General features: G+C 43.3%; 1 protein-coding gene across 2 annotated transcripts in view; it reads right to left on the bottom strand.

Moving 5' to 3' along the window:
• Positions 1-24,901, bottom strand: part of CNTNAP5 (contactin associated protein family member 5) — a 469,403-nt gene that overhangs the window by 216,850 nt on the left and 227,652 nt on the right. For both annotated transcript variants that reach the window (XR_014450796.1, XM_083153658.1), the window contains exons 9-10: positions 4,224-4,373; positions 1,756-1,927 (exon numbers count right to left, since the gene is read on the bottom strand). Coding sequence is in view for 1 of the 2 variants with exons in the window: in XM_083153658.1 (XP_083009784.1) it covers positions 1,756-1,927; positions 4,224-4,373 (322 nt within the window). In the remaining variant the exon portion in view is untranslated. The remainder of the gene's footprint in view (positions 1-1,755; positions 1,928-4,223; positions 4,374-24,901) is intronic.

Raw genomic sequence — 24,901 nt, 5'->3', positions numbered from 1 at the left:
AATCGCGGGAGGGGGTGGTCGGGTCTGGGACGGATATTAGACAGCACTTACATCGACAGCCATTACATCGACACCATTAGTTCGACAGCTCAATAGGTCGACATGGTTTTAGGTCGACATACCATTAGGTCGACATGTCATTATGTCGACAGCTCCTTAGGTCGACAGCTCATTAGGTCGACAGCTCATTAGGTTGACATGTTTTTAGGTCGACACTGCCATTAGGTCGACAGAGTCTATGTCGACAGTCAAAAGGTCGACATGGGGTTTGTCACTGTTTTTTTGGCCAAAATGTCGACACAGTCGACATGGACACAGTTTGAAGTGTACCGCAGCCGCTCGCTATGCTTCGGGCACGGTGTCTCGCTGCGCTCGGCACACTATTTTATTCTCCCACCACGCCCTTGTGGATAGTAGGGCATGAAATACCGCCTGTCGGCACATGTCGGCTTGATAAACAGTGAAAAAACCCATGTCGACCTTTTGACTGTCGACATAGACACTGTCGACCTAATGGCAGTGTCGACCTAAAAACATGTCGACCTAATGAGCTGTCGACCTAATGAGCTGTCGACATAATGACATGTCGACCTAATATGTCGACCTAAAACCATGTCGACCTATTGAGCTGTCGAACTAATGGTGTCGATGAAATGGCTGTCGATGTAAGTGCTGTCTAACAATAGTCCGGATACCGGGGTGGTCGCGGGGGTCCCGCGAATCGCGGGAGGGGGGTCGCGGGGGTCCCGCGAATCGTGGGAGGGGGGGGGTTCGCGGGGTCCCGCGAATCACGGGAGGGGGGGTCGCGGGGGTCCCGCGACTCGCGGGAGGGTGGAAAGCGGGGGTCCCGCGAATCGCGGGAGGGGGGGTGCGGGGTCCCGCGAATGGCGGGAGGGGGGGTCACGGGGGTTCCGCAAATCGCGGGAGGGGGGGTCGCGGGGGTCCCGCGAATCGCGGGAGGGGGGGTCGCGGGGGCCCCGCGAATCACGGGAGGGGGGTCGCAGGGGTCCCGCGATTCGCGGGAGGGGGGGGGGGCGCTGGGGTCCCGCGATTCGCGGGAGGGGGGGTCGCGGGGAGTCCCGCGAATCTCGGGAGGGGGGGTCGCGGGGGGTCCCGCAAATCGCAGGAGGGGGGGTCGCGGGGTGTCCCGCTAATCGCGGGGGGGTCGCGGGGGTCCTGGCAGAGGGTAGGGATGTGCAGGAGTAATGGTGGATGGTGGCTGTGGAGTAATGGTGGATGGTGGGCGTGTACTGTAGCCCTGGCTGGGCGGGGGGAGGTGATGTCAAGGGGGTGGAACGTCAGACACATGAAAGTGAAACTGTTCTACACAGGAACGTTCTCCACAGGGGTTGAGTGACAGATCTGGCTAAATATATAAGAGATATCTATTACCAGCATTGTATACTATAGCACATTTATCTGCTTCTATCTCTTCTATCTCCATTTACATAGCAATTATCTTTGTGGTTTCGACCTTAATGTATGATTAAGAGTCTTAAACTGTTTTAAAATGTGTTTTGGTATTTGAGGATTAGTTCTAATAGACTTCTGTGTATCATCCACCCACCTATCCACCAAGTACTGTATCTGCATTACATTAGGAGAATTGAAATTGAAAAAGATCTTTATTGTATCATTTTACCTTTTCCATTTCTATTAAAGCATCTGATGTGTAGACAGAAAGCTGTTTATACTGTACATATGGATTCATATTTATTTCTAGCAATGTCAAGTTCACAAGTGAGATTAAATTACCTGTCTTTAATGCCACACATATCGATCTGCAAATCACTGAAGTTCCCCAGGGTGCCCCGTTGAACTAAAATGAGGTCCTTGGGCTGATTATCAATAAATATGAGCCTCATGCATCCTTGGAATGAAGAAATTGGATTTATACAGAAGGAATCTTCGAGGTGATCTGGACAGCCTGTTCAGTAAAAGACAAAGATACCACATCTAATCAAATTCAGGATAATACTTTTATTTTTCATGAGTGTATTGATGGAGGACCCTGAGGTCTCAATATTCTTGATGTTTTCTTTATTACATAAGCTTTGTCATAAAATCTCCGGTTATGAAGAAAGAAATCAGCATGGCATACGAGGTGAACTGCACCGCTCTCTTATTGTCTGTCTGCCTTTCTACCTCACATTCTCTATAAGGAAGATTATGGCAGGTCAAAGATTTTAATTTCATTTAATTTTCTTTATTTCATTTTGTTTGTGACTGGAGGTCAGAGATGTTGCAGCCTAGATTAAAAATAAAGTTAACTTTTGTTATAGATGCGTTCAAGACAAAATTTATTTTCTACACTTTACAAATGTAATAAGTAACCAATAACTCTTACACTATATTGATTTTAGATTGAAAGGCACCTTATGTACCTTAAATGACAAGAAATCACATTATTTTAACTGGTCTATGCCTGGGGCCCCCAGTTAGTAAAAAAAAAAATAATCTGACCCTGCAGAATGTGAACATACTGACACGATTTTTTCAATGGTGATACAGTACATGATTTTTCCTATAAAGTGGGTGTGGAAAAGGTGTCTCTTTAGATGGGATTGGCTCAAGAGAGAGGCTGCTTCAGCATAATTTCCTTTGCTTTCCCTTGCTGCATCTCTATGCAAAAGTACCCCCCCCCCCCCCCCAGGGGGTCTATAACAGGCCCTGGCACAAGTAAAGAGTACTGGCTCCACCCTTCTCTGTGCCACTGCCAGCAAGTATGTAAAACAAGAAAACTCCTTAGGCGTTAAACAAATAGGAAGCATTCCATAGTAACTCATGTTTCAAAGTGACACAGCAAGAATATGCATGGCTATCAAAAGCAAAGAGATATCATGTGACAATTTTATTTTCTAAAAAAATTCTAAGACAAGGTCATGCTTTAAAAAAAAAGTTGACATGAATTGCTAATTGTTTGCTATATCCCTTTGTAATATGAGTTACCATGAAAAGTGTGGATGGATTTCCTCCCCCAACACCAAGTCACTCTCATATTTGCCAATAGGACCAAAACTAACTCATCCTTTTCTGAACCTTGATGGGAGGTAAAGGCTCCTGGCAAATTCATCTGGTTGTTATGTAGAGATATATCACGTTAATGCAGGTGTTCTGGGAGGAACCCCCATTTCATACAATTGATAACCCTGCTTAGTCACAGGCCATCAACTTTCACATTGGACCCAGGTCTACCAGTTACCTGCCTTTGTCAGTTTACAGTGGATGCTAACCACTACAACCAACCATATATCAACTTTAATCTGATTATTGTAAATGAAACAATAAAAACAAGCATTGGATTGGATGTTACAGTATAGTGCATATAATGTAGTGTACATAAATGAAATGTTATTTATTAACCCCTTACATGTTTAATCTAGAGTTTTAGGTTTAGTTTTTTGAAAATTTAACCCACACCAATTTGGCATATTAGAATGCTAGCAAGAGGATGCAGGTGGCAGGCATGACAGGGGAGGCGGGCATCCAGCAGATGGCGGGCATCGCTGACCTGTTCGCTAGGCTGCGAGGGAACGGAGGTCTGAATTAGGCCTCTTGTGTGTTCTGGATTCTAAAAAAGTTACTCATTCTCTGATTTGGGTAACATTTCATATAGGATTCCCGAGGGTTAAGGGTGTGGGGCTATGGGCTACAACACTGTTACTGTCAGTAAAGGACTGGATTGCAGAACCACTGTGGTACTATTGTGACTGTGTGAGACTGAAGGGCTCTGGGGTGCAGCACTACTGTGGCACTACTGCAATAACTGGTTTAAGCTCTTATGAGCAGGGCCCTCTTCCCTCATATAATTTTCCTTTCCCTCACTTATAACACCATTTCATCCCCACTGTCATGTCTATTTTGTACAATGTTTTATAATTTACTTTATAGTGTAACTTTTTTGCTGCTTTGTTTATACTCTTTCTGTTTATATACTTTATAAAGCACTGTCGACCCCTTGTAGTGCCAAGAAATAAAGGATAATAGTAATAATATGAGCGGCAGGGAAAGCAATAGGAAATTAAGGGATCACTGAAAAAAGTGTATCATTTAGTAACCTGAGAAACATTGGAGTTTTACTGTATTTTGTAATAACATGTTCTACAGAGTAAACAGTTTACATAATGAAAAATCACAGCATGCGGTGAAGCTACATACAGAAGATGGATAGAGCAACTAAACAACTTGCAATCCAAAGCCTTGTTACAAATGAAGAATCTCACCTCCAAAGTAGTATTGGTGTCCAGTGGAAATCTGTCCTGGGAGTGTGATGTGAACTGGTGAAGTAGCCCCATTGTCCAGTGTTAGCGTCATCCGAAGTCTTCTTGCGTTTATAGTAACCGTGTGCCATAATCCATCATTTAAGCTGCTGCCTGGAAAATGAATAAAAGATTATTCCTTATTTTTATCTTTGTATTAATGGTTAAAAGAAACAAAACAAAGAATGTAATAGAGATTATTATGAACAGTAGAACACACTGTGTCCCCCAAGACAGGAAAGCTGGATAGATAAAGTGTACTTTTACTGCAATTGATTTATTAAAGTCCTTTGAATTACATGTGCCATTTGTGTCCTTATTTTCTTATCAAAAATGTATTTGTGGAATAGAACTTATTGTTTTATAGACTTTTTGTCAAGTAAGATTAAGTGTTCTGGAAATATTAATTTGGTTTTGCTCGTTTCATAAAATTACAAAATTCCAACACTTGAAAATATTGAATTGTAATAAAATGATTATTATTATTAATATTATTCAGCTTTGCTGTGTATAACAAGAGGACCACCACACAGAGAAGCAATAATCCTAGGAGATTTTCCTTCAGTTAATTATTATTAGAACATTGCCGTCTAAAGTTACCAATGAATGTACTGTAAATCGAGAAACTCTGGGCAATGAGCATGTAACCACTGGCAATGAGCATGTAGGTTAAAAAATGATAAACTAATGTATGTGGGGGTACTAGAAACTTTTTAGCAGGGGGCGCAACATTTCTAGATGCGCAATTGGGCATATGCACAAATTATCCTTCATTTGATTTTATTATGGGCTCAATCCAGCTCAGTACTTCTATCTGCTTGTTTGCGTATGTATGTATGTAATCATGTAATAACCACAATAACAGGCACCAATTGGATTTCTCTATAAATTAAAATGTAGCCAACAACATGTATTGTCAAATCAGAAAGTGGTCCTATTGTATGGTGCTCAAAGCAAGCAGAAAATTAATTACTTTTATGTAGTCCACTATGGACTGTTGAGCTGCTATCCATTCTACCATCCTCTCATACCTCCACTGTGTCCATTCCCTGCCGCTCCTCACTAGCAAACAATAAATCTAAACAGCATTTAAGAACAAATCTTTCCGTTAACTTTACTGACAGGAGTCTCAGAGTGGCAGCTCAGCATTTTTTGGAACAGATCTTTCAGTGTGCTTTGCTTATGCAGAGATTTGGGTTACATCTAGGCTATGGATAGATTTCTCAACCTACAGTATATAAAAAGTGCTGTGCAGTCTCTTGGCATGCCCTGTCATTACAGCACACTAAGATATCAGATCTAGATGTGAAACTGATCTTGCAGCATGTACAGTAACTAAAATACTGTGCTGTTTTTCAGAACAACTTTCAGACAAATAAACGAAAGGTCATATCTGAATAATAATCTGCTTTTTCAGTTTGTTGTACCTGCTGTGTGCGCCATGAAATGGAGCTTAAATGTGTTCATTTCATTAGCAGCTAGTTAAGAGCTGATGTCCTCCATACTACCTAAAAGTTTATGCCCCTTTTGTAGTGATTATGTAAAGAGGATGATCATAAACAATTTTGAACTAGTTGGAGTTGTGATGACATTTCATTGGTTCCATGACCTCAAACATGTTCATGATAAAATTGATCATTTACATTATACTTTTTTTGCCGTTCACATTCAAGGTTTGCTGAAGAAGGATAACAAGTCAATGCAGAACATCATAAATGACATCATGACACATGCAGATGAAGCCTGTTTCTTGAAAGTGCAAGTGATCTATCAGTTAAGGACAAAATGTGCTCCTTTATATTTTAAATAAATAAACCTACTTAAAGTACAATGTGCAATATACAGTAAAAGGATTCACAATCATTTTATAAAATATATACAATATAGAAAATGTCACATTAATAATTAAAGATAAAGATAGCCCAAAAGAAGGAAGAAATAATAATAAAAAATAAATAAATAAAGGTATGGCAGACATCTGTTGAGGTGGACTATGAATTTCAAATGGTTCACAAAGATGCTCACAGGCCAGTGTTGTGGGTAGCCAAAGGAAATATGTCCCCCATGGAACTCTCAAAGAACAGTACACAACATTCTTCTGCACTTAAATACATCTGTGATAGCTACGATAACAGTGTTAACCGGTCAATGCTACAATGACATTTTTCATCCCAAAAATGTCATAAGACTTCCACCTAGATTTTATAATATGAAAAACAAACCTTAAATAGACAATTCACACCCTTCCATAAGGATATGGATCGGTGAATCAATTCAGTTGAATATTAGAGTTTTGTCACCCAAAGATTATTTCGATAACAATTCTTTTTACTTTGAAAATTGATACTGGACCCAGAATTTGAGCTTATTAAAATATGTTTTAAGTCGTGTTATCTTATGCTAATTTGTTTGTTTATACTTATAAATAATATTTGCATAGTGTCATTGCACATAAAGAAGCATGTTGAAAACAGAACAGAAGAACCAACTTCCTTTAGAGAAAATTAATATAATAGCACTTCAATGAAGCCATACAAGATGCTGACAACAAAGCGGATAAAAGAATCACAGGATGGTGCATTCAAAAGTAGGCTGCTCCTCACATCTTCCTTTTAGAAGTTTTGTACAGCCTTGGCCAGGTTTCTATGGTTTTGTTGAAGTATTCATACCATGACCTCATTCTTCTGTTGTCTTGAGCTATAACCCGCCTAATGAATATCCTTTCAAAACACGCAACTGTGCAGTGGTGGAAACAATGGGTTTATTTTGTTTGCTGGAACCTTGCCGATGGTGAAACAGTAGATATTATATTTAAGTATAATTATATTCTTGATGCTTTTAATGTTTATATTGTGGAACACTGTCTTTACTGTAATGTATGTTATAATAGCATATTAGACCCAGGTAAAGTGATCCCTCCTCTGTTCCCTTCTGATAACCATCGTACATTTACCCAAACTGCATTGTCCTTTCGCTGCTACCTTCCTCCTCCCTCATCAAACATACACACAGTGGGTTCCATTAGCACGTGTACAAGCTCGTCTTGTAGAATTATTATGTAGATTGCATCATTGTATGCAAGCAGCGAAAATGTATTGGCATAATTTGTAAAAAACCTTGTTTTAAAATCAATGTATTTTTTTTTTATATTCAATGAATAATTTTATCCTCTTAACATGTTTCTTTTTTGAATGTTTGTGGTTTGATTTAGTCATATAAAGAATGCGTTTAACCCTTTGAGTGCCAAAGGAAGGTGTAAAAATTGGCAAGCAAATATTTTCATTCATCAAAATGTCCTGCAATGTTTACCTTATAGAGGAAATATAATCTTTTTTTTTTTACACATTTTTATTTGAATTGATATAACAATTGTGAGCGACGCTGGCATTTTTAGCAGATATTTTGCGCAACTCTCACAGAGATGTTGTAGGGTTACCTTTTAGAGTTTATAAGTTAGGATAGACAATTGTTGGCAGAATATATTATAATATTTATACAGCTGCAGCCAGACTGCAGCTGTTTGTAACTGCGACTACATTTTTTCACTGTGGGTACGCACGGGCACGGACACATGGCTCATAAGCAATACATTGCCTATTGGCTTGGGAGAATAGTCACAGTCGAGCGCAGCTCGGCTATAAATGTGTGTACACTGCTACACCTGTACATACAAACTGTGGTCAATACAAATTGGTGTGCGCAGAATTTACCTTTATGATTAGAATACTTAATAAATAATGATCTTATTAATGATCATTATTTTTATCATACAAAAGCATATGGTAAATGTGTTTTTATTACATTTGTGAATACAAGAGTAAGATTACTCATAACCATAACTGATAAATTGATAGAAATTTTTTTGTCACTATGATTTCTTTCATTCATTATTTGCTTTGTGAACTAGAAGGTGTTTATTGAACATGTTCCTTCTCCCTGGGGAGGTGTTATTCATCATCAGGTGCTATTACAGAGGAAAGGCTTCTGGATGTACACTTCACAAATATTAATGCTGCTTGAAATGTACTGCTAATATTACATGGTTTGCCTGAGGCATGGCCAACATTACTCAATTATTTGTTTACTTATGTAAAGGCTTTGTTTAGTTTATACTATAGTTTTGTGCAGGGGTGTAGAGAGCCATATAATGTAAAAAAAAAAACAGAATGATTGTGGGGCGACAAAGTGACCCTGTGTGTTCTAGAGGGGGTGTCATTCTAATGATGCGGGGGGTTGGGAGGGAACCCACTTCATACCTTGCTTGTGGGAAGTGATTCTGCAATCTTAATAGTGATATTTGGGCAGATGCGCATGTGAATTGGGGACTGTGCCATAGTCTTTGCTTTCGATGTACGGGCACCATCTTCCCGAATATATCACTGGAAAGAAGGCACCAGCCTTAAGTATAGGTATAATTGTGATGGGAGTGAGAGAGTCCCTGGGCCCCCACTGGGTCCCTACTGCAGCCTGTAGGGACACCCCCCCCCCCTTTCCCCTTGGTGCCACTGGTTTTATATTGATTAAGTACAGAAGCAACTGTATCAATATGATCAGTTATTTGTAAATTCATATTAGTATGTTATACACATTATATACATATATATATATATATATATATATATATATATATATATATATATATATATATAGTGTTCTTATTGGTCTATTGATTATGTTCTTGTAGACATTTTTGTATTCCTGAATATACATTTTGACATGTATATTCTAGTTTGACTTATGTGTTGGAATGTTCTGTAAATTAACATGTTATAGAAAGGACGCCTGATAGGTACAGTATTACTTTGTAGCAGAGGCCTTAATATCCACTTTTTATAAGTTGCAGCTTGGAGACCTGCAAGAGGACTCATTTGTGAATTTGCTGTTATCTTTTGCTCTATTACCATGTGTAGCGTCAGTGAAATTCATTTATCTCCTGTCAGTCATTTTTGACAGACAGGAGAGGAAGACTGTTGATCTCTGGGTTGCTTTATGTGATATGCAGAAGCAAGAAAATGCATTGTTCTGTCACATATTCAAGATAATGATATTGTTAAAACTAGATGATTGACTTGCACTAGTATGGCAAAAATCTATTTGAATAAGAGTCAGAACAACAGACATAGGGACTTATTCTGCTTGGTGCAGTCCGTCCCGAATTCTTTCGGAGGGCGCATTTTAGCCGTCTGCGCATGCGTAGGCAACGCTATGCGCATGTGCAACGTAGTGTCTCCACACTCGTTCTCGCCAATACCGTCCAGAAATGTGCACTGAATTGGCTCGGGAAATATGGGCGTAATATGGGCGTCATGTGGGTGTACACAAGGGCGCGGTTTCAAAGTGGGCGTAAATCTGGGTGTACACGTGGGAGTGCACGAACTGTGGTAGGCGTGCATTCGGACCGGACACCGACTGCAAGCGAACCAACACGCATGAAAAATGAGGTGTCCATAAGCAAGTTTTTCAGTTTGCGGAGAGCACTTGTTCATGCGCTAGGCATTCGGTTCGCCCAATTAGTATACCCGCACCTGAAGCACTCTCAGCTGACCACAATACAATCCACTCCTCTACTCATTAGTGATTAATTACACTCTTTTTACAGGTTCAATTGGAACCACTAAGACAGGTAAAGGGGCAACAATGAAGTAATACCAGTTAACATGATTTAAGGGTTAATCTAAAGTGCTAGTAATGTGTTTAAGTATCAATTAGGAATTAATTGATTATATTTAAAAATAATCCATTTATTATCAGGTTGCCTAATTGCATAAGTGTGTCATGTTGCAGATGCATGAGATCCGAATAGAGTAGTCAGGTTTGCAGAAATACACCGAATCAGTGCGTACGGCCAGCTTCCTGTCCGTTCGGACGCTGTAAGACCGTGCAGAATCTTTGTGTTCCCACCGCACACGCACGTTTGGATGTAGTCCGAAGACATTTCCTCTTCTTAGTGAGTCTGTCCGAAGGGATGCAGACGACCTGTGGGCGTGTATTCTTAGAATGTCTGCACCGCGTGGCGTTCGGTCATTTCCGAAAGAATTCAGAACGGACCGCAAAAACCAGAATAAGGCCCTTAGTTACAGTATTCTCACTGCAGACTAATGGAACTGATGGCTTTAAGAGTTTGAAACATTTTGCAGGTCTCACTAATGAAATATGACATTAAGGATTGCCAGCCCTAGCCAATACCAACAGGTCAGAATTATGTAAGTGTCACCATCAGAGCTCTAATCATAGTTACATACAGTAGTTATTAAGGCTGAAAAAAGACGAGTTCAACCTATCTAACTTGTAACAACTGACTTGTGTAAGTCATATCTATAGGATTCCCTATGTGGTCAAACTTTTAACTGTTCCCTAAAAACATACCCATTCAGGGAGCTTTTCAATCGCTGAATAACCCTTGCAACTTACCATGGCAATTCTGCATATTACTTCCACCCCACTCTATTATATTCTACCCATTCCTACGCAGCATATATAATATACAGTATGTGTTAATTTTGTACTTATATGTTAGTTGGGCACCCACTATAGTTAGTACGCTCATACCCCCACTATCCATGTTGGCATGGAGTTGATTTAATATAGGCCCTTATTCTGATCGGTGTGGATATTCCCGAATTCTTACGGTGCGGTCCGCACGCCACGCTGTGCGGCAGCGTGCGCCCATCGTCCGTAGAAACGCCCACGTGTCCTCCGCATTCGGACGGACTCACTCTGTAAGAACAGGGCGTGTTTACGGACGACATACAAACCATGCGTGTGCGGTGGACACACTCAGATTCGGCACGGTATTACAGAGTATGCACGGTGATACCGCATCCGAATGGATGGCAAGCGGGGCGTCCGCACGGAAGCGGGGTATTTACGCAAAACTACCCACTATTATGTCTATTCTGCAATACATCACATGACCCACTTATTCAATTACCTATCCTCATAAAAAAACGTTTATTTGTAATTGGAATCAATTACATGCCAATATATCCTTACAACCATGGCTAACACATCCATTGCACACATTAACCCTTACATCAATTGAAGTGCAATGGTTTGTATTTGTCCCTGTGTAAAATATTATAAACAATCTACACATATACTGTTTAATGTGCAAAGAAAACCAACAACTTCGAACTTGCATAAAATATTTATTTTCATAACAGTTAAACATTAAAATATAAAACAATAAAAAAATAACATTAAAGTAGCAAGTCCCTAAGGTCCTGCAGGTCTGCAATTAGTAGCTGCAAATGGTGGCCCATCCGCATGAGGGCCCCACGAACACCCTCATCTGCTTGTGTTGTGGCATCTGTGGGCATGTCAAAGGGGCAAAAATTAGTCATGATATTCATGCATACATTTCACATACTGCTACATAAATCGCAGAAATGCAGGGTGACATGTATGTATGTATGTATGTATGTATGTATGTATATATATATATATATATATATATATATATATATATGTAGAGAGATAGAGACACACATAGATAAATATATATGACACATACATACATATATACATACATGCAAACTTATTTAATTAATACTGTGTTTTTGTCCCTCTACCCTTTACTCTGCAGAAGACATAACAGTCATAGTGTTTCTTCTGATTCACAACCCACCCATGACTAACCAATGACAAGCATGTCATGTCCTCCGTCAATAACAACTTGGCACAATCTCCTCAATCTAAGTTCAGTGATGGTTCGTGGCATGGGAGTTATGCAAATGTCAGGAATGCACAGTACACATCCTCAAAATCATAATTCAGTCTAAACCAACCTACAATTCTGTGAGGGGAAAAAAACAATCTGAACCACAGGGGGTGTTTAGGTAGAGGAGGCTCCAGGGACACTGTCAACTTGTTACTCCATTCCAAGGTAGGCCGGGCCATACTCCATTTATAGCATACATCATATCGTTTATAAATATCATTCACCTAAAACATATATTCAGCTATATGATGGGACAGATTTTACACTTGCAGCAGGTGAATTTAATCCAAAAATGATACACTCATCCCTTTACTCCAGGATCCTGTTTAACTACAACGGTTATGTGGCAGTCAAAATGGAGCTCCAAGCCATCCCACAAACCTGTGTAATTAAGAGGTGTCCTGGATGAAAGGGATGCCTTGGACACCCCATCTAACCCGTACCTGTATCTGTAGCTACCCACTTTGTGTTATGTATTAATAGTATTGTAACAAAATTTATCCTCACCAGTGCTACATAACAAATACCAGTACAACTAATTTATGAATGATGCATTATGTATACATACCGATCTGTTCTGCCTCCACCGCCTCACACGCCTCCTCCCCCTCTGAATCGGCCGACTCCGGGACAATCCTGGCCTCCTCAATAGGCTTGACCGCCTCAGCCACCTCCTCCACATCCTCCTCCGCCACCAACACCTCCTCAGCCACCTCCTCCACATCCTCCTCCGCCACCAACACCTCCTCCACCACCACCTCCTCAGGCACCTCCTCCTCCTCCACATCCTCCACCACCACCTCCTCAGGCACCTCCTCCTCCTCCACAACATCCTCCTCCTCCACCACCTCCTCCTCCACTTGCTCCTCCTCCTCCACAACATCCTCCTCCTCCACCACCTCCTCCTCCACTTGCTCCTCCTCCTCCACAACATCCTCCTCCTCCACCACCTCCGGCACCTCCTCCTCCACATCATCCTCTTCCATCTCCTCAGGTACCTCCTCCTCGCCCTGGCCTGCCTCTGCCTCTTCCCGTGCCTGTCGTGCTTGGGCTCGTGCTGTGTGGGAGAAAACAAACATCAATGTCAATGTAGGGTCATTGGGGCACATGTATTAAGCCATAACAAGAGATACATGGAAGGGTGATAATGATCGAAAATTATGCTTTAAAGTTGCTCCTTACTGTTAATGGACTTAAAAATCTGAAATTTAAGTTATATGTGATTGTTAGTAATTTGTTCAATCATTACAACCCTTGCATTTATCAATGGTTAACACATATTACATCAGGCACATTGTATGCATCAGAATCAATAATGCTATGTAATTACATATAAAAGGCACATGACTGCATGTTAACCAGGAAGAAGCACACATAACAGTCTATGGACTTTTAAACCCATGGACACCCACTTCACATTCTACGATTTTTATTGTTTATATATGCTATGATGTAAGTGCGAAATTTCATAGCGAAAATACTCACAATCAGCTATTTCCCTCCTAATCTGCTGCAGTAGCTCTGGCTGGCGCCTGCGGAGGTCTGACCAGCGCCTCTCTAATTGCCCGATGCTCCTCCGCACCCAGGTACGGGCGTAAATACGGCGCCCTGCCGCAGCATAGGCTCGCCGCTTTTGGCCGTTAGTAATAAAGGGCCCTGCACGGCCCAGCCTTGTCTCCATGACGGAGACCAGTGCCCGAAGCTCCGCAGGCGAAAAGGGCTCTGCTCTGCGTGTCTCCGCTATGTTAGCACTGGCATCAATCAACCAATCATGTGCTGTAATTGGTTTATCACAGTTATTTGTGTTAATAACTTTATTGTTCATCTTTACATGAACAGCGTCTCTGCGCCAACACAAATGGCGAAAAAGTCGCATGCCTTAAAAACGTTAGAGCTGATGTATGGCAATGAACAAATGTAATATATATAAAACACAGTGTGTATGCACTTTGCAAATCGAATAACGCATCGCACCGCCAAGCAACGCGTGCTATAGCTTGGCAACGCATAGCTGTACTTCGCATTACTTACTCTATGCATCTATGTGTATGCGTACATTTATGTTTAAAAGACACATACACATACGTGCAGGTATCCTGAGTCCACCATTATACACCAGCGCTGGCTGCCTGCCTGCCTGCCTGCCTGCCTGGCTCCTACTTGAAATGTCTAAACATGTTAATAAATTCAAATCACATATATATATATATATATATATATATATATATCTGCAAACAAATCATACATCAACACAGAAAAAAGTCAACACCACATAAGAGAATAAATCAATGTACTCACCAGACATCAGTGATAGTATCAACTACAATAATGAAGATATAACAAACACATAAGATCCCTTGCACAAGGTATAATAATGAGCACCTATATTGTACTTCCACCAAAAGTAACCACATATGATAAATATCGCCTATTTCTTTGCCATTAGGAGGGCAGGCTGGCTAATTGTCGATTTGTAAGACTGACAACTAACACACTGTACTTATTTGAAGGTGTGATTTTTACTACAATTGGTGTGTTCTGGTCAACTATATAAAATTTACCTGAAGAATCTTTGCACCACAGAGTCCCGCAGCTGGTATCCCCTCCGGCATTCAGGGGCGCGGGATGGGCGCATGGGCGGATCTTGCGGCTCAGATGGAACCTCCCACTCATCAAAGGGTATCTCACGCCGCACAGCAATGTTATGAAAACATACACACAGGCCCACGATCCTCGACACCATTTCAGGCGCATACTGTAAGTCACCACCAGTGCGGTGGAGCACTCTAAATCGACCCTTTAAAAGGCCAATTGAGCGCTCCACCACTTGCCTGGTGGCAACATGCGCCCGATTGAATGCCTCCTGTGGGCCCGGTGCTGGGGAGCTGTACGGCGTAAGTAGCCAGGGCGTACATGGGTAACCGGAGTCACCCAGAACCCACGCATCACGGCCTTCCAGCTCTTGTAGTCTTTGCCAAATCCCGGTTTGTCGGATAACATGAGAGTCATGGGCACTTCCGGGAAACTTCGAGTTGAAGGCGAGAATTTCCATGGATGGGCCACATACCACCATCACGTTGAGTGAGTGGAACAATTTCCGGTTCCTATAGATCTTCTCACTTCGTGATGGAGGCACAAATGGTACATGGGTGCCATCCACAGCCCCTATCACATTAGGGAAGCCAGCAATTTGATGGAAGGCCTGCTGGCTTCTGCGAAGGGTCTCGGTGGCAAATGTCATGGCCATGAAGTGCCCCTTGCGCCTAAACATGGCCGACGTCACACGCCTCAGGATTCGGCAGAAGGCCGGCTGAGATATTCCAGCAAGTACTGCCACTACTTGTTGGAATGATCCTGAGGCGCAGAAATGCAACACCGCCAGCAGCTGTGTGTGAGGCGGAATTGCTGTCGTGATCCCGTGAAGAGGTTCCAGATCACTCTCAATTAACGAGAGAAGATCCAGAATGACATGTGGTGGTAACCGGTACCTAGTAAGTACCTCATCATCGGGCATACCAAACAGAGTCATCCGTGTGCGATAGATTCTAGCACGTCCTGGCCTCCTTGGGCGACGAGTGGGGAGAGCCGCAAGTGCCCTTAGCCTCCTAGCCATGAAAGCCATCATTGCTTCAGCAACCTATAAATAAATGAACATAAATAATGATGCACCTATGCACATAATGGCCATATCCGACAACAAATAGATTTGTAGGCTTCAATACGTACAATAGATGGCCGCCCCGTGAAATCACGAATATCCATTTGACTCTATAATGATGTAACAATAATATGAACTCAATACACACCGTCCTAAACACACAGATGCTTACAACATCTAACTACTAAACACTACTTGAGTATCATAGGTGTCTGCATTTGTTGCCGACATCATGTACTATGAGACATTTCACCTATTGCTGGGACATGTTGTCCTGCAATAGATGGACACACACAGGTTTAACACCTGTGAGTGAAATAGTGAACATGTGACATGTTGCAATAATGCTACAAAGCCTTTGCTGGCCCAACAATCTGTAGTCAGTGAGGCAATGGTGCATACATTAATACACTTACATTGTTAATGGATAGCATATCTACAAGGACCATGGAAGAGCTTACCTTAGACCCTGACAACTACAGAGCTGGAGACAAATGGTTCTAGCAGCAATCCACTATTTATAGGCCTCTCACATGTGTTGTCTATAACATTAGTGATGAGTATTGCATGACTTGTGGCCTGGATTTTCGAAGGGATTGGGTTACTTTTACATTTCAATGAAACTCAACAATACCACAGTAGTCATGAACAATCCCAAATAGCATGTATATTGTGCGATACTCACAGGTGTATCAGAAGATTCTATGCAATGTTCGAATTGGTGACCGATATTTAATGTAGAAGTTACGCCAGGTTTTACACAATGGAATTTCCGCAACTATGGGCGTGGCGTATGCGGCGCGGAAAAAATGCGCCGTACGCAGGCGGCCGTTACGCTCGCGCACGGAACGCAGCTGCCGCTGATGTACGCCAAACAGGATACACAAACAGTATATAAAGGTGTATTAGAATGTGACAAAGTTGCTGGTAACATGTCTGGATCCCAATCTGAGGTGGACCAGGAGTTGCAGCAACTGTTTGCCAGGATGGACTCCAGCACCTCCTATGTGCCACTGCACAGGCAGGCACTGGGTAATGATCAGGCTGCTGGCCCTTCAACAGCAGGGCAACCTGCAGCTGGCCCTTCATCAGCAGGGCAACCTGCAGCTGGCCCTTCATCAGCAGGGCAACCTGCAGCTGGCCCTTCATCAGCAGGGCAACCTGCAGCTGGCCCTTCATCAGCAGGGCAACCTGCAGCTGACTCATATGCAGCCTCAGCAGAATCATTTGGAACACAACCGGGGACTTCACAAGATAATACCATGGCCAGCACTTCAAGTACAGCGACACGTGGCAGTAGGCGTGGGCGTGGCCAGGGGAAAAAGAGGGCAACAGAGGAACCAAGTTCCAGAAATAAGGCATATGAAGCACAGGAGCTTGCCATCCTGGTTCCGCGAGCACGTGATTGGATTGAGTGTCCACTGGAGAGGCTGACACACACACGCAGATGGAAGATTTGGGAAGACATAACTGCAGAGATTAATGAAGTGGCGCCACAAGTTCGTGAGACGGAGCACGTCAAGAAGAGGCAAGTTGTTTTGTGTTACATGTGCCCAGTAATAGACAAGTAATGTTTGAATTCATGCTTAGATGGATTGGGCAAATGTCCGGTGAGGTTGGTACGATTTTGTAAGGGTTGATATCATAGTTGAATGTAATGTTATGTTTTTGACATTAAGCACATGTCGTAATATGTAGCACATAGCAATGGCTGCAACAGCAAACATCTGGAGTGACATGTATTAATATGTCAACTGACATTGCAGGTGGCACGACTTCAAAACCAACCTGAAGAGGAAGATGACCAAGCGGTGGGAACACAGCCAGAGGTCTGGGGCCGGGCCCATGCCATCAGGGCTACAGTTCACCCCCCTGGAGTTGATGGCTGAGTGCTGTGTTGCAGTTGAGGAGGTCAGGGGGGTGAGCACCATGGATAGCGAGGCCCCAGCTGAAGTGTTTGCGTCTTTTGTGGAAGGTAAATATTTGTCATGCCATAAGCTTGTGGAAGTAATTATCTTAGAATGTGTCCTAATTGTGTTTATCATTTTCAACAGACACCCCACCGTTTGGTGAAGAATCTTCTCAGGAGGTGGAGGAGTCCGTGCCACCTGGCCCCAGTGGTAGGCCTGTGCAGCAGCAGGCATCGGTCCAAGCCGATTATGCCAGCTTGGCCCAGATGCTTGGAGACATTAACCAGCAGGGAGAGTTGGCATCAGAACGGATGCGTAGGACCGAGGAGATCATGGCGAGCTTGGCCAGCACCCAGCAGTCCATCGCTGGGAGCATGCAGGCCATGGCTGAGGCGCATCAGGCCATGGCTGCAAGTGTTCAGGTGCTGGCCGAGCAAGCCACGCGTCAAAATTATCTCCTCCTCCACCATAATGAGCTTATGGTGGAGCTAGTTGACAGCAATAGGGTCCTAATGTCATCCGTTTCTGGTGCATTACCACCAGCAACACTCCCTGCTGGCAGGAGGGGTAGACCATCCACCCCCTCACCAGCATCTGCTCCACCTGGGCCAGCATCTGTCCGTGGCCGAAGAGCTGCTGCACAGGCCAAGGAGCCTACCAAGGGCAAACGTGGCCGCAAATGAACTTGTGGCTGCATTAATCTCCACCGTTATGTGGTCCCAAATCTTTCATTGTGCTGTGTGTGTCAGCTTCTTGTGTCCAATCACGTGCTGAGGGTAACCAGATTAGCCCTTGCTTCATATGTCATTTTTGGTTCCCCTGTTGCCCTCTTTTGCCTGCCATTACTGTCTGCTGTACTTGAAGTGATGTTGCTAAGTCCCTTTGTGTTCCAAATGATTCTGCTGTGGTTATGAATGTGTGCAATTAGATTTATTTTCTATTATAATTTATTTATGTACATTCCTGACATGCTTTTTTTTTTTTTTTTTTTTAATGTTTTTTATTGCTTTACAGTGTCAGTGTCTGTGAAATGTATTGAAATAAATTTATTTATTTCACCAAAATTGTGTGGTTTAATTAGTACATGTAGAATACACATGTGTATTGATAGTATTAATATTCAGTGATGTCCATTCTTAGCAGTTTCAAAGTGTGTGACAAGTACAGCATAGTGTGTTTAGTAAAGGTTCCTTGAAGCAGCAATGGTTTCAATTAAAGCACTGACAAGCGTGCCATTAGTGAGTAATGAGTAAAGGAGTCGATTGTATTGGGTTCAGCTGTTAATGCTTGTAGTCATTAGGCGTTCCGTTCGCCTACCGCAGGACCGAGTGGTTTCCGCAAAGCAATACTTGCTTATGGACACCGCACATTTCTATCGGTTTTGTTCGCGTGCATTCGGAGTGCTATCCGAATGCACGCCCCCCAACATAAGTGTACTCCCCCGTGTCCGCCCATGTTTCCACCCAGTTTTGCCCACTTTGAAACTACGCCCATGTGTCATTCCGCATGACGCCCATAATACGCCCATATTTCCCGAGTGATTGCGGTGCACAGTTTTGTACGGGATTAGCACGAACAGGTACGGAGTCAAGGCTTGGCACATGCGCCTTGCGTTCCCCACGCATGCGCAGACGCCGTAAATACGCTATCCGAAAGTATTCGGAAAAGTACGCATCAATCAGAATAAGGGCCAGAGTGTGGCGAGCGCAGCGTGCCACCGAGCCTGAAGTGTGGCAAGCGAAAGAGCCCTGTGAGGGGACGCGGAAAACAAAGCAAATAGCTTAGTGGGCACCCAACTAACATATAAGTACCGTTCATTTTTTATACATATAAGACTACAGTGGATGTTCCACACTTTGCCTTCATTTCAAAATGTGCTAAGTAAAAAAACAAAACAAAATTTCCTTCTTACAAAAGGTCCTGACAACTGTTGGGGAGGGCAGATGCTTGCTAGAGATGAGTAATGCATGCTTTCTATAAAGACAGATTAGTTAACATACAGAAACAAACTAATGGGGGAGGGGCTTTAATTAGTTATATAAACAGGGTCCAACTCCTGTTGGATTTTATGAAAGCTGACTTCATTGGTGGATTAGGGGAACTTTACCGTTTACATTCCCCCAATCCACCATTTCAGGAAAAATAAGGTGGAAAGGCAACATACCTTTCTATTAAAAGGGTTAGGAAAAGCACCCAGAAACAGAAGCTAGTATGGTTCACAAAACAGGCATCAACTAGTGTTAAAGCAAACAACATGGCCTTTAGAAAATCAAAATAATAACATGCAAAGCCAGTAGCTGAGTCAGTAGATAAAGGGGGGCAATAGTTTTGTGAAAGTGAAAGCAGAAAATCAAATAGAGGAATAAGGAGAATTAATACACAGAGGCCCTATTTTGAGCGGTCCCCTGCATGTTCGCACGGGGAACCGATGTATAAGCTCTGCGCATGCACATATTCTCATATGCACATGTGCAGGGCTTCTGTGCGGGTGCCTTTGCTGACCTGCACAGTCAGCATGGCGCTCGCATGGGAGGGGGGCAGGACGGGGGAGCCCGCCCTGTCTTCATCCCGGAGCCCAAAAATATAAGTCACTCTCCAGTGACTTATATTTGTGAGACCAGTAAAAATCTTTTCATGGTCGGACGACCATTAAAAAATTTCTCCTGCTGCGGGCACATGCGAGGGGATGTGTTTTCATAACACATCCTCTCGCATGGTTGCAAGGGGATATAGCAGTGGAATTTGGTGGTGGAAAAAAGGCAGTAACAGATCATCTAAATAATTATTTGTGCTCAGTATTCACTACAGGAGAAGGGAACAGGTCACAGCTAAGTTGCAAGGACATTCATAAAAGATAATGTAGATAAAAATACATTTACAGAGGAAAAGGTCCTTTCAAAACTGAAAGTGGATAACTCAATAGGGCCAGATTGAATAGATTCAATGATACTAAAAGAGCTAAAAGATGTGCTGGTAGGAGCATTAACAGAATTATTCAACCAGTCACTAGCTACAATAGTAATTCCAGAGGACTGGAAAAGAGGGCATGTAGTTCCACTGCACAAAAGGGGAGGCAATGAAGAAGCAGACCAATAAGCCTTATACCACTAGTATGGAAAGTAATGAAAACAATATTATTAGACAGAGTAGTGGAATATTTTAAATATAATAACTTACAGGATCCAAAACTTTGATTTACTCAGGGGAAATCATGCCAAATAATAGATCAAGGGGGGTGGTATACAGTATGTAAAATATCAAGACTTTAGTAAGGCAATTGACACTTTACCACAAAGTAGATTCTAACAACTTCAAAAAGCATGGGATTGGATTATAAAAAAGTTAAATGATTAAAAACTTGGTTGCAGGATTGGAACAGTTGTAGTAAATTGAGCAACATTTTACCAGTAGAGAACCCCGGGGATCTTTACTTTAACCAGTGCTCTTTAATATCTTTGTTGGTATCATTGCAAATGGTATTGCGGTATTTATTTTGGCAGATGACACAAAGATATGCAATAGGGTAAACACACCATGGGTAAAAAAATTATTGCTAATCTAGATAGACTAGAGCTGGGGTAGCCAACCCTAGTCCTCGAGAGCTAACAACAGTGCATGTTTTGCAGGTCTCCTCACAGAATCACAAGTGAGCTAATTAGCTCCATCTGTGTATCTTTTAAAATGTGTCAGTGATTAATGAGTGCAGCTGTGCAGTAGCTAGGTTGTCTGGAAAATGTAAACTGTTGGTAGCTCTCGAGGGCTAGGGTTGGCTACCACTGGACTAGAGGAATGGTCAAGAACATGGCAACTACAGTTTATTTATTATTTTTATAATTTATTGGCATATAGGTTGCAACAAGGGTTCTGCAGCGCCTAACAATACATAAATGAACAAAAAAAAAACTAATTGTAGGACAAGAATATGCAAAGTAAAGGGGACAGGACACTGAAGCTATTTTTTGGGTGGCAGAGATATATACTGTAGGTACTTGTTTCCTAGCACGGCCACAACGATTTGGATCTCAGGCATCGCAGGTAAAAAAATTGCGTCGGTCGCATCGCATGCGGGCAAAAAATCGCATGCGATGCGACCGACGCGATGCCCGCGATTTTACATAGGAAACAATGTAAAATGCCTCAATTGACCCAATTAAACATAGGGAACAATGTTAAATGGCCCACAGACCCCCCAAAAAACACCTGAAGTGTGAAATGGCGCCCCGAACCCGAAGCGTGGCGAGTGCAGCAAGCCCGCGAGGGGCGGGGGTACGCGTCCTCCGACCTTTTCATACCCCCACTATCCACGTCGTCGCGGAGTTGAGAATAGAAAGTGTGGCGAGCGCAGCGAGCCACCGAGCCCGAAGCGTGGCAAGCGTAGCGAGCCCCACGAGGGGACGCGGATACCTTCACAGGGATCAGCGTCCCCTCGCGGGCTTCACAGGTATCCGCGTCCGCTCGCCACGCTTCGGGCTCGCCACACTTTCTATTCTCAACTCCACGCCGACGTGGATAGTGGGGATATGAAAAGGTCGGAGGACGCGTACCGCCGCCCCTTGTGGGCTCGCTGCGCTCGCCACGCTTCGGGTTCACGTTGATCGTGGGGTGGCGTTAACAATTTTTTGGGGGGCCATTTCACACTTCAGGGGTTTTTTGGGGGGTCTCTGGGCCATTTAACATTGTTCCCTATGTTTAATTGGGTCAATTGAGGCATTTTACATTGTTCCCTATGTTAAATCGCGGGCATCGCGTCGGTAGCATCGCATGCTTTTTTTGGCCGCATGCGATGCGACCGACGCGATTTTCACCTTTTCAATGCATTTCAATGGCAAATCGCGGGCATCGCGTCAGTCGCATCGCATACCATTAGAAATGACCCGCGATGCCCGCGATTGTGGCCGTGCTAGGAAACAAGTACCATACTGTATTCTAAGGCAGTGATAGCCAACCCTAACCTTCGAGAGCTACCAACAGTTCACATTTTATAGACAACCTAGCTGCTGCACTCATTAATCACTGACACATTTTAAAAGATACACAGATGGAGCTAATTAGCTCGCTTGTGATTCTGTGAGGAGACCTGCAAAACATGCACTGTTAGTAGCTCTCGAGGACTAGGGTTGGCTACCACAGTTCTAAGGAAAGCACATGAGGATTGAGGGTCCTGCTCGTGGAAGCTTTTAATGCTAGGAAATGCAAAATCATTCACTTATATCTCAAAAGCCAAAGGCTTAATATAGTATCGACAGTACCATAATGCAAACTACTGAGGAGGATAGGCATATGAATATGATCACAAATGGTGAGGGATGGGAATGGTGAGCTAAAACTTCTTCTTTGGTGCAGGTATTATATATGAGATGCCGGCAGGCGCCATCTGCGACATTATAACATTTTACACAGCCAATACATCTAAAGACACAGCTGCTGTGTCTTTTGTTTCAAGTTCTGAATATGGCCCTTATTAAAATGTATGCTAGGCAATCTTATACAATGAAAGTGTGCTGGACAATCTTGTACACTTTTTCATGGTAACTGACTCTGAATAAATAAATGTTCAAAACAAACATAAGTAGATAGATATTAACATATTTTTAAGTATACAGATTATTTTTCAAATTGTAGGAGTTTACATATAAAAAAAATGGTACTCTTTACCTAGAACGGCGCCCACGATTGAAATCGCGGGCATCGCGGGTAAAATCGCGGTAATCGCGGCATCGCGGGTAAATCGCGGGTAAATCGCGGGTACATCAAAATCGGGTACCCGCGATTACCGCGATTTTCCCATAGAGAACAATGTTAAAAAGCCTGATTGACCGCGATTTTAGCGTTAAATGCCTCAATGCCCGCGATTTTCCCATAGGAATCAATGTTAAATGGGCTACAGAGCCCAAATAGCCCCAATTAACCCTTAAATGTCCCCCCAATTTTTGTACGCCACCCCACGATCCACGCCAACCCGAAGCGTGGCGAGCGCAGCGAGCCCGCGAGGGGCGGCGGTACGCGTCCTACGACCTTTTCATGCCCTACTATCCACGTCGGCGTGGAGTTGAGAATAGAATAGTGTGGCGAGCGCAGCGAGCCACCGAGCCCGAAGCGTGGCGAGCGCAGCGAGCCCCGCGAGGGGACGCGGATACCTTCACAGTTATACGCGTCCCCTCGCGGGCTTCACAGGTGTCCGCGTGGCCACGGACACCTGTGAAGCCCGCGAGGGGACGCGCTTACCTGTGAAGGTATCCGCGTCCCCTCGCGGGGCTCGCTGCGCTCGCCACGCTTCGGGCTCGGTGGCTCGCTGCGCTCGCCACACTATTCTATTCTCACACCACGCCGACGTGGATAGTAGGGCATGAAAAGGTCGGAGGACGCGCACCGCCGCCCCTCGCGGGCTCGCTGCGCTCGCCACGCTTCGGGTTGGCGTTGATCGTGGGGTGGCGTTAAAAATTTGGGGGGACATTTAAGGGTTAATGGGCTCTGTAGCCCATTTAACATTGATTCCTATGGCCAAATCGGGTGGATTGAGGCATTTAACACTAAAATCGGGTCCATCGCGGCTTTTAACATTGCTTCCTATGGGAAATCGGGAGCATCGCGTCGCGGGCATCGCGGGTACGTTTATGGCCGGCCGCGACGCGACCGACGCGATTTTTCAGGTTTAACATGGTTTTCAATGGGAAAATCGCGGGCATCGCGTCGGTCGCGTCGCGGGCAGGCATAAATGTACCCGCGATGCCCGCGACGGGCGCCGTTCTAGGTAAAGAGTACCAAAAAAATATTTAAAATGATATGCCCCATTTATTTTTTTGTCCTGTCCATAAAACAATCCATTGTTTATTTAACTAGTATTTTTTTTTGTTCCAAGAATTGTTTGCCATTTTTTTTGTTGTTTATTATATTTCCAAGTGTATACAATGCTGGCACATACTTTATTTTGTACAGGTCTCCATAAATCTGTCTGCCCTGTTCTTTATCCTATAATGAGTGCTTATACTGGGAAAAGAACTTTATTGTACTTTTCTCTGTATTATTATTTTTAGCTTCTTAGTACAATATACTTTACTGTGTATGTGGGTCTTCAGAATTTCAACCTTTTTACCTTGTGGCACACTAAATAAGATTTTAAAATTGCCAAGGCACACAATGAGATCCTCACAGGGCAAAACACATTGGCCCCCACAGGAAAAAAAACAAACCTATTGGCCCCCATATAAAAACAATCACACTGGTCCCCACAGGTACAGTAACACAAATACATTGGCTCTTTAAATGAAAAGAAGAGACCAGTAAATAACACTTGAACTGGTGGTGGCTGTAAACTGGTTTGGGCATCTCTAGATCTGGAGGCACGCTTGAGAAC

Source organism: Crinia signifera, chromosome 7 (genome assembly GCF_055691185.1).
Source record: "Crinia signifera chromosome 7, ASM5569118v1, whole genome shotgun sequence".
In the NCBI taxonomy this organism is placed as follows: Eukaryota; Metazoa; Chordata; class Amphibia; order Anura; family Myobatrachidae; genus Crinia; species Crinia signifera.
The sequence above is the reverse complement of the archived record's forward strand: the minus strand, read 5'-3'. Positions and strand labels throughout refer to the sequence as shown.